Source organism: Clarias gariepinus, chromosome 6, assembly GCF_024256425.1.
Source record: "Clarias gariepinus isolate MV-2021 ecotype Netherlands chromosome 6, CGAR_prim_01v2, whole genome shotgun sequence".
In the NCBI taxonomy this organism is placed as follows: Eukaryota; Metazoa; Chordata; class Actinopteri; order Siluriformes; family Clariidae; genus Clarias; species Clarias gariepinus.
In genome coordinates, this window is record NC_071105.1 from 28059671 (window position 1) to 28078930 (window position 19260).

General features: G+C 35.8%; 1 protein-coding gene across 1 annotated transcript in view; it reads left to right on the forward strand.

Moving 5' to 3' along the window:
* The first annotated feature begins 3638 nt into the window (after window positions 1–3638).
* Window positions 3639–19260, forward strand: part of mmp24 (matrix metallopeptidase 24) — a 40620-nt gene continuing 24998 nt past the window's right edge. Inside the window, exon 1 of the mRNA XM_053498699.1 lies at window positions 3639–3873. Within this exon, the coding sequence (XP_053354674.1) occupies window positions 3748–3873 (126 nt within the window). The 5' untranslated portion in view covers window positions 3639–3747. The remainder of the gene's footprint in view (window positions 3874–19260) is intronic.

Sequence of the window (19260 nt, forward strand, 5' to 3'; positions counted from 1 at the left end):
TGTGAAACATAATGACAGATGGATGGATGAATTGACAGATGGATGGACGGATGGATGGATGGATGGATGGATGGATGGATTGATAGATAAATAAAGTATATACATCCCAAGTTTAAAAAAAAAAGAACAAATAAGTTAAGTTAATTGCAGTGCAGCGATTCTAACAGTTTATAGCATAACTCTGCTATCCTTTTCATCTTAATTCTGATGCAGTAGCTATGGCGTCAACTGCAGTGAAAATGCCCTGCTATAGTAGGGCAGCACTGATGCTATTAGCTCTCAGTTTTCTGTGTAGGGTATATGATATCTACAGTATGTAAGTGTTGTTAACCTCAAGAGTTACTATTAAAATGGCTACAGTGACCTCATGTGGTGAGAAGTTTTGTAAGTATCAAGGCACCTAAAAGAACTGTCTTTAAGAGAAGCATCTCGTGAGCCACTGTAGATCTGGCTACACAGAGATGCCCTATGCACTGATCAGCCATAACAGTAAAAGAATTATAATTAAAACCATCCAAGTTTTGGGATTCCCCGTTTGCCACCAGGGTGGCTCTGAACCCAGGGGTAATGGACGCTCAGGCCCCTGGAGGTATGCTGTAGTGTCTTTCACAAGGACATGGCCAACATATCCTTTAGCTGCTTTTCGTTGCAGGGTGGGGCTCCTGTGGTTCTGAATTGTTTGTCGGGCACATCCTATGGAATGTCCATTCAGTTTGGGACCTGGGAGAGTTTGAAGGCCATGTCAGTGGCCTTGGGCTCTTTGGCAGTTTGGCCCCGTACACAGTGGGCAGTGGTAATAAAAAATCAAACACAATCAGCAAAAAACAAAATAAACCAGCTTGGATACAGGACAATACTTAACAGAAACAATGGGGTGATAAACAGATGCAAGACTCTAGAATGTACTAATGTCATAAAATGAATCGGAGAGAGAGTCCACTTGCTGGATATTAGGGGGCCTGATGGTTTGTGGGACGTTGGTCATTTAGGCACAGCTTTGCGTCCAGGATTCATGACGTTGAATTCCTGACGGAGTTATGCTTTCTTATTTTAGTTAAATGTATTTTTTCTTATTTATTTTTTATGAATAGGTGGACAAAGTAACCACTTTTTGCAAGAGAACCTTTTGACCCAGAGATCCAAAGGTTATAAACCAGCACCACTGACAATTAAACTAAACTGATAACATTTGGAGCTTGTTATTTTTATAAGTAGTGTCCAAAAGTAATCTTTATGACACTGAATCCATACACTGTAACTTTCTGAGTTAAATTGAATTATAACAATAGAAAATTATGTGGCTTATGATAGAAAAAGTATGGTGAAGCCACAGTGTCCCCATGAGGACAACATTTAATATTGCATTCTCTTTTTGAACATATTGTACCAATGGAACTTGACTATTGTATCTTTATTATGTGAATCATTTTCTTTCTTTTTGTTCATAAAAATTGTTGAATTGTTGCTAATCCAATGCAGTAGACTTATAAGAAACTCACATGGCAGACCGACATGAGAAAATTGCATGTATTGTAATGTTCTGAGCATGTCATTATACTGTATTTAGTCACAAGTTGTTGTGAATTCATGTCATGAATTAATGAACATGACAATATAGGAAAGTAAATTATATAAGTTGCATAAATGCATAGAAGGTTATGATGTAATGATGCTTTTTCCCCTTTGTTTTCCATCTCGCATAAGCATCTCCATATGTCTACATATTAAGACTTTGTTTCTGATACAATACACTCAGTGTGCAAATGATTAGATCTGGTACTCAACTTTCTTTATGTTTTAGAACCAGACACAGTTCTAACCACTATGCCACCATGCCACCATTTAAATCATATAGATTAATAATAGATTAATAAATATATTCATACATGTTTCATACTTGGGCTCTTTGACTTTTGAAAGTTACCTGAAAAGAAAGGTACCTAAAAGTTTATTACCTTAAATCAAAGACTGTTTCATTAAATTTTAATTAAAAATTATCCAGGTCATATTGCGTGTATGCTATAGTCATGTGGGCCTGAATGCTTATGTTTCTGCCAAATGTCAGGTGGGGAAGGAGTTTGCATGAAGGTTGCATGGGGTCATGCACAATGCTGGTGAGAGTCCAAGATGATTATCTTAGCTGATAAAAGCCACCAAGTTTGTGTAACCTATGAATTTGAAGGACTTCACAAATTAAAAGCAATATCATCAAGCTGAGTCAAATCAGCCATTTTTACAGCACCCCTGTAGCAGAAAGGGTTAAGGGCCTTGCTCAAGGGCCCAATAGCGGCAACCTGGCGGTGCTAAGGCTCAAACCACTGATCTTCCGATCTGTAACTCAAAGCCTTAACACACTGAGCCACCACAGGCCTGAAAACCCATGCTCTAGGTGAGGCTATATTTGATATATCTTTTCATGAAGAAAAACTTGTGGCAAAATGCATTATTATTCTGAAGATTACTTTATCATCACCAAACCTATTTTCGATCAATGGAATAAGAAAGCAAAAAAAAATGTAATGCATCCTTTTCATTGACGGTTGATCGAATATTACTTTTATCCAATTATCCACAATCCATGACTGCATCTCTTAAACCTACTGTAACCTTCTTTTTCTCCTTAGGGGTTACTTCTCCATCCCCACTTTATGCATCAGGTGCTAGGCCCTGATTTCCCCTCCTTAGTGGCTTGATGGGTTGCAGGTTTTTGTTTCTGCAGCTGCCACTGCTGCACTCTGCTTGGCCGACCAGTATCTGTAAGCTGCTTTTGGATCCCCACAAAGTAACCAAATTCAAAAGGTCTTATTCAGGATTTCTCTTAACCACACAAATCCCCAGTGTTTGATTAACACATTTAAAGTCCATTCTAGTCCAAAATAAACACTGTTAATTTACAATTCAAAACTTAGTTTAAAACTGTGAATTTTGCTAGTTGTTAATTCAATAATGGGGATTTTGCTGGCCATATCAGAAAAATAAATAAATAATAATAATAATAATAATAATAGTGGGTGGTTACATTTCACAGTTGTTTTCCTCCGGAAAGATGATGTAAGTGCCAGAAAATTGTAAAATTGTCATGCAAAAAGCATATAAACAATAAAGAGAGCGAGAGAGAGAGAGAGAGAGAGAGAGAGAGAGAATAATTTTAATAAAATTAATTTTCTTACTACATTTCCCCTACAGGTTATTCGTCTCAAAGAGTAATGGAGAAATATTACATTAGGGATAAGTAAAAAAAAAAAAAAACTTTAATCGCTAATAAAATATAAGGTAAACAGTGCATACTGCTTTATGTTAAACATTCGAATAGTGGAAATTGAAATGTGTCTCGTTCACAATTTTACATAAAATGACGCCTATACACATAGAGGATCTACTTCTGATTACCTGATAAATAATATGAAAGTTATTCACTTTTTATTAATTAACTGAATTAATACTATAAAAGAAGAATATTGGCTACTATGTAACTACTACCTGCTTACGATTAAAACGATGCACAATGTTGCCGCTGTCTGTTTTGACAGCGCGAGTTCACGCGCCCCGGTCCACGCGCGCGCGCCCTTTGTAAGAATCCGCACATGCGCAATGATTTCACCGAGTTTGACGGTCGGTTTGGTCGTTAGAAATAGACAACACAAAAGCTATTTCATTTATTTATTTATTTATTTGACAGCATAAAGAAGAAAAACTGCTTCTCGGCTGCTGAAGATTTGAAGGGGTAATTTTTTTGGGGGGAGAGTCATGGCGGTGGTGGGAGCGAAGGGGAAAAGAATTGGGCTCCCGGGTTTGTGTTGGAAAACCTGCTACTTTCACGTCGTGTTTTGGGTCGTGTCTGTGTGTGGAGAAGAGAAGAGCTTTGTGGTGGAGGTAGGTGGCCGAATGAACGCACTGCGCTGTCCATGTCTCTGTCGAGCATCGCCTACTCTGCTCATCCTGGACGGTATTTATTAGAAGAATAAAAGAGGATAAACAAATAAATAAATACATATAATACAACACTTGCACACGAATAAATAATGTTGAAATGTAAAATGAAATGAATTCCCTTTAACCTGCTATGCATTCCTTGGCAACCATTTGTAAATAACAGAATAAAAACCTTTTTTTAAACATAAAAAATATTAATAATTCCTTAACAAGCTGACCCACGGCCTTGGGGTACCACGACTTGACCGAACTAATTAAGGTTATCTATAATTTACTAATAAACAACAGCTGAATCCGCCATCGCCAACGACTGCATTTACGGTATACAGGAGAGACAGGCTTCTTCATGTGTAATTTCACCGCACACTCACAATGATCGTGTATATAATATATATATATATTTTTGCTAACGTGGATTATTAACTCGTTATATATCACTTCCGTATTCTAGAAAAATGTAATCTCCATTGCGTGCTGAATTCACATCAGTGGAAGGAACTGTTTACATTTAGGCCATTAGCAAACAGCATCCTCATCATTTTTATTGCTGATATTATGTAGTAACTTCGGTCCCTTTTATTGGTTAACAGGCATCCGAGTGTGTGTTTACCTTTATGAGAAACAAAAGCTATATTCTTTTGTCCTTAATGGTTCCAAATATACCCTCGTAATATATGCCGATGCTGTGGCGTAAATGAAGCTTGGCTACATTCCAAACTGTACTAAAATATGTCAAAGTGATGCTCCAGATATTTGTTTTCACAGGATTTGGTAGTTTTACCTTGCGGTTTTAACTGTGAATGTTTATATATATATATATATATATATGTTTCGGGTATTTGTGGGCAAGTGATGGTGTGGCATTTCAGTATCTGGGTGAGCAATAGCTTGGAGTTATTGTTGCTGCTGTTATTTATACATTACAGAAGATAAGATGCCATATTGTTGATTTAATAACATTCATTTATTTTATTTTATTTGCTTGTATCTTCAACTATGTGCTATTATGAAAGAGATTGTCTCTAAGTGTCTGTTAATGTTTAAATTATTATTAAAATGTCATTACAAAATAGACAAAGTATGTAAAAGGGTTCGGCATGCTTTATAAGCCGTGTGATTAACTTGCAAAACATCTGACCATGAAACTACTGCCTGATACCCTGCTGAGGCAGAATAATGATGCTTTTGTTGATTCTTTTGTGTTAGGTGTGGTGATTAGAATATTTAATTTGATTAAATTTCATTTATACAGCGCTTTACAGACTAATGTATAAAAAGAAAATATGTATAAATCTAAATTATAAGTTTGTCCCTGATGAGCAAGCCGAGGGAGATGATGGCAAGGGAAAAACGCAATGCCGTGGTTATAGGAAGAAACCTTGAAAGGAACCAGGCTCAACAGGGAACGCATCCTCATTTGTGTGATGTCGGATTGCAGGGATTGATCAGCAGTCATACTGAGTGTTGTGTTGTGAAAATGTAGCTCATGAACTTTAGGCTGGAGGGAAATGCAGGTTTGTTCCAAAAAGCATATATTCCAAAAAAAAATTGCAAATTAGCAGAGTCTTTGCAGGGAGTGTTTAAGTGTCCAGGTTATTTATACCATATGTGTCAAAGTCCAGTGAAATTGAGTTTGTGGCTGCATCAAGTGATGTGATTTGTAATCCATGCTGCTGCTAGAATGGAGGTGTGTTTGTAAAAGTCGAGTTTGTCCCCTAATATTAGTAATTGAAATAATTTAGTAAAATTCAGCCCTGACTTCACATTCTGACAAATCCACTTTAATGATGAAAGATTAGGATCACAGTAATTTTATATTAGGGGCAGTCCTTCATATTTAGGAAGCTTGGTCAGCAGAATTTGTTCCATAAGAAGTTATGTGCATTTTTTTGAGAAGGTAGGTGAGTGGAATGGTAATGGAGCTGAGCTTGCAGATAAACTGTCAAAAAGTTAGAGAAGCCCAGAGCCTTTTGCTTTTTCCTTTACTGTAGTTTGTCTTTGATTACTCCCTCCCTGATTACAGTATGTGTCCCAGGAATGCAACCTGGGGCAAATGGTACTGTGTATAGAACCAGCTGCAAACTGTGCCTTTCAGTTCTGGGCCTTCAGTGAGTTTTATATATATATATATATATATATATATATATATATATATATATATATATATATATATATTTGTATACTAATTTTATATGTAATGCAAGGGAACAAAATAATATAGAATGAATAGTAGTAGAAAAAAGAATAATAACGGTGTTGATTGATTCACAACTTCAATTCCTGCATTGTGTAGAAAGCATTCATTCTTATAAGCTGCCATAGCTGTGAACAGTTAGCTTACAGCTTTGATTACAGTCCATAGAATATACTGACAAAAATATAAAAATATTACACATTTGGAGGGCTATAGACAACCTACTGTAACTAGCAAACAATTAAAAAACAAAATAGTTCCAGTACCTACAAATTTGAAGACCCAACAGCAGTAAAAATAAAGAAAATATGAACTCAAAATGTTCACAAAATTCATCCATCTTTCCTTTGGGGACAAAAGTGCAATTACATGACACAGGTGATCCTTGGCTTCAGCATGTTCTTTTATTTTGGAAACAGGAACTCTTTGCGGAATACCTTCCACAAGAATCTCTAAAGTTTAATAAATCCACAATTACCAAAAAACCCTAAACAATAAAACACAGCTAGAGATGCTACTGTAAATTATGATAAATAAACTGAACATTTTTGATGAAGGCATAGTGTCATGCAAATCTAGTAAAAGAATACTCCCACTAATGATACATTAAAATCTGATTGGCTATTTTGTTAATCCATCTAAATTTATGCTGTCATTAAATTACATGGCTAGAAGCTATGAGTTTAAATTCAGTGCATGAGGGATAAAGTCTAGTAGTAGCCACATAGCAACAGCAGAGAAACAAAAATCTAATTGGCTGAATTTATTCTCGCTCCACTGGGTCCTAAAGACACAGATGTGGCTTTGGAAAAAGATTTGTAGGAATAGGAACGTTTGTAAGTATTAACATCTCTCTCTCTCTCTCTCTCATACATGTGTGTGTCTGTATACTGTGTGTGTGTGTGTGTGTGTGTGTGTGAGAGAGAGAGAGAGAGAGTGTGTGTGTGTGTGTGTGTGTGTGTGTGTGTTTGTTTGTGTACAGTATGTCACAAAAGTGAGTACACCCCTCTAATTTCAGCAAAAAATTAAGTATATCTTATCAAAAGACAATATTATAGAAATGGAACTTGGATATATTTTAGAATAGTCAATGTGCAGCTTGTTGAGTACAGACTTACTGTCCTCTGAAAATAACATACAGCCATTATTGTCAAAATCAACAAAAAAACAAGAGCAATTTAAATTGCTCAACACAACTAATATAACAAGTGCTTAGTAAAGCCCTTTTAGCTATTATGCAAACATCAAAGCAAAATGTGGCTACTTTGAAGAATAATATATATATATATATAATGGGTTATTTATGACATTTTTGATAACTATGTAATTCTATATTTTGTTCTGACATAATTTTAATGCCTTAAGTAGTGAGATGCAATATTGAAAACAGTAGCAAAAACTTGCTCAGGACTGTGTGTATATAATCACTCAAAAGTTTGACACACCTTCTAATTCAGTGAGTTGTCCTGTTGTTGTTGCAATCATCTCCCTTAAACAGATGTTAAGATGTGTCTGCTACTTGTGCTTTGTAAAGCATTCATGAAGACTAATCATAATCGGTGATTTTGAGGCTGGTAACTTTAAATGAACTTTTCCTCTGTAGCAGAGGTAAGTTTTGGTCTTGCTTTCCAAATTTAGCAAATGCACTGGACAATACTGTGTCTTAAAATAACAACTGACTGTTGTTGTTGTTGTTGTTACTTCCTAATTTCATATGTGTTATTTCATAGTTTTTAAATCTTATTAACAACACTGAAGAGCATCCACAAAATAACACCACCCCCTGAAAGACAGTTAGGGCATTACAGCACTTATATATTATCACACACTGTGCTCATAATGGCCAGAGGTGGTGCTAAAATCAATTTTCTACTCGTTGCTCTCAACCATACGTATCAGGTTGTAGGCTCATCTGAGATCGAGTTCAGTGAAGATATGCCCCTCTTGGAGCTGTTTAAGGGCTGGTGGAACAAGAGGCCGGATAATTTACTGAAACCTGATTCAGTGTTTGACTGAAGCATGCGACATATTGTGTAGTCTGTAATGCTGCTTTAAAATGAATTTGGTTTCTCGAGTGCTCTGCTGTAGTGGAACTGGGACATTCTGGGAAGTGTAGTTAAAGACAGAAAAAAAACATTATAAGGATCACATTAATTGTTTATAAACACATATTTGACATTTGAGGAAATATACAGTAGGATGCAATTTAAGAACTATATACAGTATGCTATGTATATAATGTGTGTATATACACATGTGCACTAATTATCCCTGAATTTCACTAATGCATCGATACCAACACAGTAGAAAGTTTTCTTAGTTTGTATGTAAAATTTCAACAGATGTTTATGGGAACAGCTGCAGTGGGTTTCAATCCACCTCGGGGAGATCATTATTCATAGACATACAGCCTTTTTTAAAACGGTTGCGCCGTTTTAATATTTTACTGCAGCTTAGAGTCTCTTGGCCGTGTCATGCTTGAAGTCTGTAAATGTAAATTGGTTTTATACCTTTATTTACAAGAAAGTCCCTGTTAAATTATGTCTGTTCTGTGTGTTGGATATGTTCATGGAATTTGGTTTACAGTAAATGGGTTCTGGCCTTTAAAAGGTAAGAACTACTGCAATGTTTCCCACATGTCTGAAAATACATTACCTGCCAGCATGAATACATTATCTGCCAGCACAAAAGTAGTCTACTACATATAACAACCAAAAATGCATCTAGACTTTAACATAATATTTTAGTTTATTTGTTATTTCTATTAATTTCACATTTCAGAAAACTAACCTACTAACCCTCCCCTTCATCTACACATCTGTGAAGAGTAAGATGATGTAAAAAAAAAAAAAAACACTCTTTGGTGTACAAAGATGGCATTGATTGTCAGGGCACATAGCCTTTCTTATTCTTTTTATGGCACCTGGCATCCACTGCATTTAGTTATTATTAAGTTAAATGTTTTGTTTTAAAACATGTAAAGGCTATTCTGGTGCAGGCTAATTATATAAGAAAGTGTGCGGCGATCACAATTATTTAATTTAAGACTTTACTACAACACAAAAATTTTGTATATAAATAATCTGTTTCACATAATACAATCTATTCTTATAATAATGTGCATCTTATAAAATATATTATTTGTAATGTAGTATGGTATGAGACTTGTTGATTGTACTGTACATATAAACACACATGTTCAAAAGTTAGTACCTTTACATTTTTTTTTGTGTGTAAAAATCATTTGATAGTAGCGGCTCTCAGTATTGGGCAAATACAACTTTGGGTGTGCTTTTTTTGTCTGTTTCTTTGTTCATGACCAGAAATACAGCTCCACTTTTTGACCCTGCTTCGGCATGTTATTTGGCAGTACAGTTTAGCAACATTTTGTATTTGTAAAAGCTTGTAATTTTCCAGAAAAAAAAGGATTAGAAAATAAAATAGCTAGTGCACATCTATGCCTCCTAATTAATGTTATGTAAAGTTCAAGTTCAATAACATAGTGACACCATTGTTGTTATGAGTGGTTGCCATTGAACTGAAGAACTTCGAAGATCCCATGAATAAAGAAAAGGCAATTTCCTGACCAAAAAATGTATTTACTAATAATTATAATGATTATGCATTATGTAATAGTATATTGCTTATCCAGTAAGCACAACTGCATGTAATAAAATACAATTTTTCTTTACCCTTAAAACAAACAAGTGTGTGAAAAAATCCTCTCATTAATATCTAGACACATTTTTCTCACACATACACAATTTATTATTATTATTTTTTATTATTATATTATTATTTCATTTTTGTGAAGCTGCTTTGAGACAATGACCATTGTTAAAAGCGCTATATAAATAAAGTTGAATTGAATTGAATTGAATTGAATTGAAAAAGCACGTCAGAAGGATATGATATGCTTTAAATGGGGGACGTTCAGTTGTACTCTGGGACACTGCTATCGTTACTTGAGAAAGACAGTCATGTACAGTTTTAACTAGGATGTAACTCATATTGATGCATTGATTCTAGCAGTTACACCACCGCCTGGCTTGAGGACATTGTGATGTGGTCAGATTTTCCCAAAAAGATCATGAAACTGTAAAGGACTCAGAAAATGACCCAAATGCAAAATACTAGATAAAGTTTATAGATATTTTATTATAACTATTAAATAAGGAAGTAAGGGTAGCTTAAAGGAGGGAGACTGAAGATTTGGGGTAGTTGCTACAAAAAAAAAAGAATGTTTTGCTGCCTCCTCATCTTATTAATTAACATTAACGAACACCACAGCTACTGTTTAGCTGGTGAAGGACTATTGTCAGCTTTTAAGGGGGATAGTTTCTTGCATGTTACTTAGTGGAGGAGTTTACATTGTGAATCAATCAACACACCCTAAATTTTACAACAACCTAGAGTCCATTTTGTTTTTTATTTTAGTACTGGTGCATGACATACACTATACTTATTGGATCTTCAAGCACCTGTATACTGTATTTATAGGGACTACTTGGTAAATCTAAATAAATTTCACCTGTATTATGAAGACATTATTTCTCCTCCCTTGGAGACAAAAATGACAGAATGTCAATCTGGTCTTCTCCAGCAGCACTAAACTTAGTCATGTAATCAAGGAATGACCAAAACTCATGAACATACATATATACTAAACAGGTAACATGAGAATGGAGACATTATTTTAAATAAGAGTTTCACAACAAACCTAAAAATCCAGTGGCACATACTGCCTGGAAGCAACCCCGGGAATAACCCTGAGCAACTTTCTTGGTTGGATGTGTGAAAAATAAAAAAATATGATTTTTGCAGACAAGAAAGTTTTAATTGTGCATGAAAAAATATCTACATGCGTGAGTATGTCTGGTGGGCATGGCCAAGTATTTTGGATTGCAAAGTTAATATGCAATTAAGTATCAATAATAGTATTTTTGAGTCTTAGCAGCAACTTGGAAGAAGATAACACTAATTAGTTTCTTTTACTAAGTTTTAGTACTAGTTTTTTTATGTCAGTATCTACTCTTTACAGCTTCAACTTATCTCAATATGGTTTGGCAATGAATAGATTATTGGTTATTAATGGATTATTTATTATGGTCATAATGGATTATTAAAAGGAATGATAATTTACTCAGATTATACAGTAATTCACATAATTCTTCTCAGGTTTTAAAATAAGCTTTAGGTTGTTTAAGCATGTTTTAACTAACAAGAAATGCAAAGATGAATACCTTATTCGAAGCATGTCTTTTAATTAACTGAAACAAAAGATAAATAAAGTATAAAGATTTTTTTTCTGTTAAAATCTCAAACTAAATCACTTAGTAGCAACAATACAATATAAAAATACTTAATAAGTAAAGATGGCAGATTGCAATTATGGTAGTTAAATTGAAATATAGTGAAAACTGAAAGGAAATCTATGTCTCAATTTGGGGGCTGCATCCTTAAAAAGCCGTATTTAAAGACCAATTACATCACAGCGGTCGAATTCTCCTTCAAATGCGGCTGACAAAAGTGGTTCTATTTCCCATGAAAATGATGGATTAATACGTGTGGATCCTTTGTGCCTGAATCTATCCCAAGATTCAAGCGAGGGAAGAGACGATAGAGCACAAACGCCAAAGCAAAATGAGATGGTCTGGTCTATTTTTTTGATTTATCACCTAGGAGGCTGAGAGAATCAAGAAATCAATTTCTTGATTAGGGCGTGTACATATAACCCTAATAACAGGGAATTAGTGGAAAATAATAGGAAAGTACATATTCTAATTCATGCTTTTCTTTATTGACAATAAAGATTGGACACTCGAAACTAAACAATCACATGCAAAGAAATGAATCATTATTACAAGTTAATTAAAATAACATCAAAGAAAAAGTGGAACCATAGTGCAACAATAACGGTTTAACGTCGGCATGTTAATCGCAGAGGAACAATATATAAGGAAACATTCGGTATTATATACAGTATGTAATTTCATTTATTCCAATGTGTATGCTGATGTTTCTGTATTTTTGTTAAAAATGAATATTTTATCAGGCACTACTAGTCTGGCATTTCTAGTTTTCAGTGTGGCAACAAAGTTGCTTTTTGATTCTTCAGGCGCTGAACAGAATATCATTCTACGCTTTTTGTTGCTGTGCGGCATTTTGCGATGATCCCTAAATCATTCGTTGCGCCGTAGAGATTAATGGTGTTTATGCTTTTAAACATGTATAATTTAAGGCGGATGGAGCTTAAAGACAATGGAGAGAGGAAATATATGTAGGTATCTTATTTGCAGGTTTATTTACGCAGCTATTGAATTCGGAGATGCGAATATACGAATATCAAACTAACTTTACCGCGGACACAAACCGGGTCAGTAGCGTACTGTATGTAGTGAGCATAATAACAACAATGGATACATTTGTTACATGGACCACAAAAAAGCAGGTGATTCAGCACTATCAGCCTAATCAACCAAAAAGCCAGCCGAAAAGAAAACATGATGAAGCCTACTGTATGTTGCGCTTGGATTTATGGTGGGGATGCTGAGGGCAGAGGAGAGACCCGTGTGTGTTTTGTGTCTTAAACCGCTGACAGCAGACAGCACGAGACCCAACAAAGTAGGAAGACACTTAGAGACAACACACCCCAGTCATGTTAATAAGCTACTCGACTTCTTTGAAAGAAAGCTCTATATAAGTGACGAAGTAAGCCTGTTATAACAATTGCACGTGTATTTTATCTGTTTTGAACCTGGTGTTATTTGATCTTATTGGTTTAGAAATTGATATTTTAATAAATAGTAAACTTGGCTGATTTCGTTATCATTTTATGGGACAAGTGGGGCTTGAAAATTCGCCCACCCCCTTAAGTGGGGAATGACAGAAAATGTTTGAGAACCACTGATATAACCAAAAATTATGTTTATATGAAAAAGTAAAATCAAAATCTCTGGCTCCATAACTTCTCTCTGGTGGCATGGTGGCATAGTGGTTAGCATGTCCAGGGTTGAGGGTTTGATTCCTGCCTCAGGTCTGTGTGCATGGAGACTGCATATTATCCCCATGATTGGTGGGATATTCTAGTTTCACTCCACAGCCCAAAGAGTATGTGTGTGTGTGTGTGTGTGTGTGTGTGTGTGTTTGCCTTATGATGGATTCGCATTTTGCCTCAGGACCTGTGATAGGTCCCCAGGCCCCCGCAACCGGTTACCCAGGATAGTATAAAAGATGAATTAATTAATAAATAGCTTCTCTTTGTAACAAGTCTAGTTGCATCTTTGAAGGTTACTAGGTGACAGGAGCTGCACTTGTGACGATAAAGGTGGAAACAACTGTCGAGGCATGTAGGATTATTGTAGCTCCACACACACATAAAGACCACATTCCAGATTGCTTCCTTTGAAGGATGCAGCCCCCAAATTTAGACATAGCTGAAGTCTATGATTGTGGGGTATGGTCATGCACTGCTCCGTTAACAGTGTGAGAGTCAGGTAAAGGGAGAAAGGGCACACCACTTGGAAGAATGTGACTGACTAAGTGTCTGTGTTGTTCTGAGCTGGAAAACAATTAAGAAGAGAGCATAGTGAAAAATTAGAGAGAGCACATACACAGATACACGGAGCTCAGAAATCAGCAACATGAGCATGTTGTGTAATTCACTGTGTAGAACCAGAAAAACAAAAGTCAGCTCACAGCAACATTTCAATTTAAAATGTCTCATTTAAACCACACAATGGCAGCATGATTTTATTTTGATATAGTCTGCACCACAACAAAACAGATGGAAGATTTTTTTGTGTGCTTTTCTTCACCAGTGTTGATGCACTTACAGTCCCATCCCCCATCCTACATCGGCTGTACACGTTCTTCTCCGATCTTCTCTCACTCTCTTTGTCTATATTTTTTGTTCTTATTCCATTTACCCTTTAATCAAAGATGGCACCATACTACTGGTAACCTGTTGTAATGTGTTTTTTGTTCTTTTTCAGTACAGTACTTATTTATCTCTTTTTTATTTTTCACATTCTATTTATTTTGGATTTTTCTCAAACAATATGGATATTTTGTATCTTAAAAATGTAAAAATAATTTTTATTAGTCTCCTAGTATTTTGTCTGTGCTGGGTAGACGCGAAAATGGAAGCGCTAGTAGTCATACAACAATTGTCTACATGATCAACTTATTGCGCTGTCCAAGCCTACACTACCTGGAGTGCAGCCTTAAATTTCCAAAGAGATGCCGAGCATGCAAGGTCAAAATAAAGCACAAAGTGAATAAGAGAAATTTTTCTTCTTTCTTTCGTTATGGGAAATGTAAGGTCACTGGCAAACAAATTGGATGAACTGTGTGTGCTTCCCAAGTGGGAATATCATAAATGCAGTGTTATGTTCTTTACTGAGACGTAGCTTGAAAGTAAGAACATTTGCATACACGCTATGATTAATGCGCTAATCATGCATAGTGCCTGTCTATGTAAAGCAACCCCAGCTCATAACACTGCATCCAGAAGCTTATACAGTAGTATAAGCTTCTGGATGCAGTGTTGTGAGCTGGGGTTGCTTTACATAGACAGGTCTGTGCTATAAAATGTTATGTGGCATAAAGTGAAGTCAGATGATGACCTGAATGCTGACTCAGTGGAGTTTTTCTTCCCTGATGGCACAGCATATTTCAAGAATAGAATTTTGACTCAAAGAGTGATTCTGGGATCATGAGGAATAATTTTCATACATGACCTGGTCACCTCATACATTCTATGCTGTAATCAAAGCTATAGGTCAGTGAATAAAGTCTTGTGTGTGATTTTTTTTTTTTTCGCCAGGTAACATATAACAGATGGCGAGCAACTGTTTACTCGAGAAAAAACATATAATAATATGCCAATAAAATGTACCAAGTAGTATTTACAAGTGAGTCACTGATATTGGACTGGGACCATGCTAAAGGAAATTTTATTTTCTATTTAAAAATGTAAAAATTCTGTTCAAAGTCTATTTTACACAGTACTCTACAAATGTACGTGGACAACAAAAAGGCTAACTACATTATTCTTTTCTGCAATCAAAACTACAAGGGTTGGGACTTGCATGATCAGACACAGGAAGAAACTTACATGATGTAAAATGTAGTAAAATGAGCACATCCTTACTTGTCCATGCTCTTAGTCTTAAGCAGCCAGTTACTCTATTGGAGACAGACACCAAATCAACTCAACAATGTAACAGTTATTGAAACTTAACACAGCATGTTTAGTTAAGTAGCTAGTCACAATTCACACTTTTTTTCTCCCACTTTTCACGTCTTACTTCTTCCGGTCACTCATGGGCCCATAGGCACAAAGTAAAATCCATAAAAGGTGTGGTGTACCAAGTGTGGCGTGAAAGAACTTGGGTGGCCTACACAGAACTATAACCAAACCCTACTGAGCACCTTTGAGATGAATTGGAATGCCAGCTGTGCTCTAGGTCACCTCGTGTGATGGCACTTATGCTTATCACCGAACGGTATAAGAATGAATCCAGTAAATCTGGAGAACTAAATTTGGAAATGGAGTGTTCAACAAGCATAAGTGTTTATACACTACTGCTTAAAAGTTTGGGATCACTATTTAACTCCATGGTCGTTCCTGATTTTTATTTCTTTTTACATTGTAAATATGCATTAACGTTCTTTGAACAGTTAATGTTGAGATGTATCTGCTACTCATGGTCTGTAAACCCTTCATAACATCTCTAATCCAAGTTGCTGTTAATTGGTGATTTTTCAGGCTGGTAATCTAAATGAACTTATCCTCTGCACCAGCTGAGGTAAGTTTTTGTCTTGCCATTCTAGGATGGTCTTCATGCGAGCCAGTTTCATCATGGTGCTTGATGGGTCTTGGAAATGCACTTGACAATACTGTTCTTGCAAGAACAAATCCAGAAAGGCTGACCTTAGAGTCTTAAAATAACAACTGACAGTTGTTATTGTTTTATATTTGCCTAATTCAATATGCGTTATGTCATATACAGTAATGTAGAAAATAAATCACTAAACAAAAACAAAGAAATTTGTAAGTGATCCCAAACTTTTGAGCACGAGTGTGTATTTGGTTTGAATCCTGACAGTGCCACAACCATCATACCAGGGTCAAGGTTATGGTAGGAGGAATAACATACGCTCCGAGGCCAGATTGCACTTTCTGTCAAGTGTGTTATGCTGCCCTATGATGCTGCATAAGTAGCAATTTAAAAAGATGGACATACAGTAAGAATGCTGCCTGGTATTTAGTACACAGAATAGATTTTAAAATCTTTGTCAAGTATTAGTAACACAGAATGAAGATGGTGATTATGAACATAAAGAATTATTTTATTTGACTCTTTGTTTATTGTCTGTGTATATTGACACTTGCCAGATTCTGTCATTTAAACTTTAATAGCTAACGGTTTTCATTACAGTGTTTCTCAGTTAATTAAAAAACAATTGAAATAAATAAAAACTAAAAGTTATGCTACTTGTACACCATAATTGTCAAAGCTTAAGATTTCTAGATTTCTGGTTTTTGTTGCAGCCAGGCTTGGCATTTGGATTGTTGTCAAGTGCAGGTGCATTCACAGTACTGTTATGCTCAAATGAGCAACATCAACTGCCCTTCGATTCAAAGTCAAAGTGGTATGGTAGTGCGACAGACCCTAATACCATGTGGATGAAAAACCCTAATACCATGTGGATGAAAAGCTATTTACAATAGCTTTGTAGCTTTCAGTCTTGTATCGAAATGTTATGCAAGTAGATAAAATCCTGCCACTAAAATATTCATGCGAAAAAAATTTATTATTAGCTACAAGCATAATTGTAAAGCCTGCAATACACAAAAATGGGGCTGTGCCTTTCACTCTGCATTTGTCAATAAAGATAGATGAAAGCTGAGCTGAGTGAATTTTAAATTGTGGAGACTAGAAGCCAAGAGGCTTTTTTTATTGACCTGTGCTTCTATATTGACTAAAGAATTCTGTCAGGGATGAGAGAAGGCAAGTTGCAGAATCCTCTTTATTAGATTGTAAGACATTCAAATAAAGAAGTACCTGTCAGGAACAGTAATTATAAACTTGGACATTTAACAAGAGCTAAGAGCTAATAGTAACACAGGAAACAACACAACAGCCAAAAGAAAAACCAAAAATGTAAAGGCAGTGCTTTCAGGTGACAAGATTCAGGTGCTGTCAGAGGCTCTCTGGGGATGTCCCTTTACAAATCCAAGTCTGTAGGGATCTGGGCTAGTCATTTAGCAACAGGATTCACAAATCAGTTACTGTCAGTATTTAGCCTTTCCACTTTAGCCAACACTCACCATAACATCTCCCAAACTCCAAAAATTATCTGAAGGAACTTTGCTGCAAGTTGGTCATGGTTAGCCCAATGCTGTTACTCGATCTCTCGTATCCTTTCCTGCTAGGCCTGGAAGATCCTCCACAATTCTACATATCATTTTTTTTGCTTGTGTTCTGTAAAAGATGAGTGAATACACATATATACAGTAGTGTGGGATCCTCTTTATTAAAACAATTAACATTTAATTACATACAGTACATGGGACCATAAATGTTGTTGGTGAAATGTTGCTGTGGGTGATCTCTCTGTCATCCCCTTTTTTTCTTACAAGATATTGTACAGAATTTGCTGTTTATTTGAAGTATTAATGCAGAGAAATATGTACTGTATAAGCAGCAGTTTTTTAGCATCCTATGAGAAGAAGGCACAAAGTAAAAATATAAAATGGCAGAAATTTTTGTTAGTATTCTCTTTTTTTAAATGCTGACAATTTACTAGATATGGGTTTAATGTTATGTAGGCATTCTTTTAGGGGTATTTTACTACACACAATGCCTAGTTATTATTGGTCTGCATCAAGCCACGAAACATTTGGGGAATTGGGTTAAGTTTAAGGACTATACAAGAACTGGACAGACTCTCTGTGACATCACCAATAGGTTTTCTGAAGACTGATGTTGAAGCTCAACTATGGAAGCTCTAATCGTCAGCATCTTGGTGGAAACTGATTCCACCTAAACCCCAGTTAATCCATAAATGGAAAAATGGGCGCAATTAACAGAATCTGGCTGTTGGGTGAAACATGACTACTAACCTCAGTTACCACAAGCTATATAGCTTAGGATTAACTTAGCTAAAATTCTATAGTGGATAACAATTTGCATTCCAATGTTACTTTGCATTTTATTTGATTCTGTCATCTATACGTTACATTTTTACCATGTCAGCTCCTACATTTCTTGTTTTAAGTTGAACTACAATGATTCCAGTTACCTGGTTAGCTAAAGTGATACATAGCAAACAGCTAGCAGTTTGACACCTACAATGCAGCTGTCAATCAGCCACACCCCACATTATGCTAATTTTATGGCATAATATAATTTTAACTGATGAGTTACATAAATATTATGGCTAGCTATGGCTAACAGCAGGATTGTTTTAAGATCGCAAACGTTTATTTCTGTTGTAACATTTGAACATGAAGTTTTTGAGGATTGACTCACTTTTTCTTAGAAACAGAGGCTGCACCTTGTTTATGAACTGTTGAACACATTAGAGCCTGGGGGGATAATGCTGAACTGTCAACTTAATGGAAGAAATGTGGTCAGAAAAAAAAATCTGACTTATTGGAGATCACTAAAATGCTTGCTGAAGTTGCATCATGAAACATTGACAGTAGAGATCATTTTTAATAATAGTGCATATCCCCATGCATTGCACAATATGACAAGAACTCTACTTTACTAGTAAGAAAACTACTTGTTTAGTAAGGCCAGTAAGAAAAAGGCCTGAATTTTATTGGACTTTTGAGCAACTCAAAAGGTTAATGTGGTCTGATGAATATGGATTTAGCAGATTTATTCTTGAGCAATGGATGCATCTGGATATGAACGTAAACTCATGAGGGAATGTACTCATCATGCATATTTCCCACCGTTCAAGCCTCTGGAGGCAGCATTTTGATCTCAGTTTGCTTCGATTGGTCAGGTCTAGGCTCGGCAACGTTATGTGGCAGTAAAAATAAAGTCAGTTCACTTCCATGGATGTGCTAAATGATCAGGGTTTCCATGAATTGTTATTTTTCTGCCCTAAGG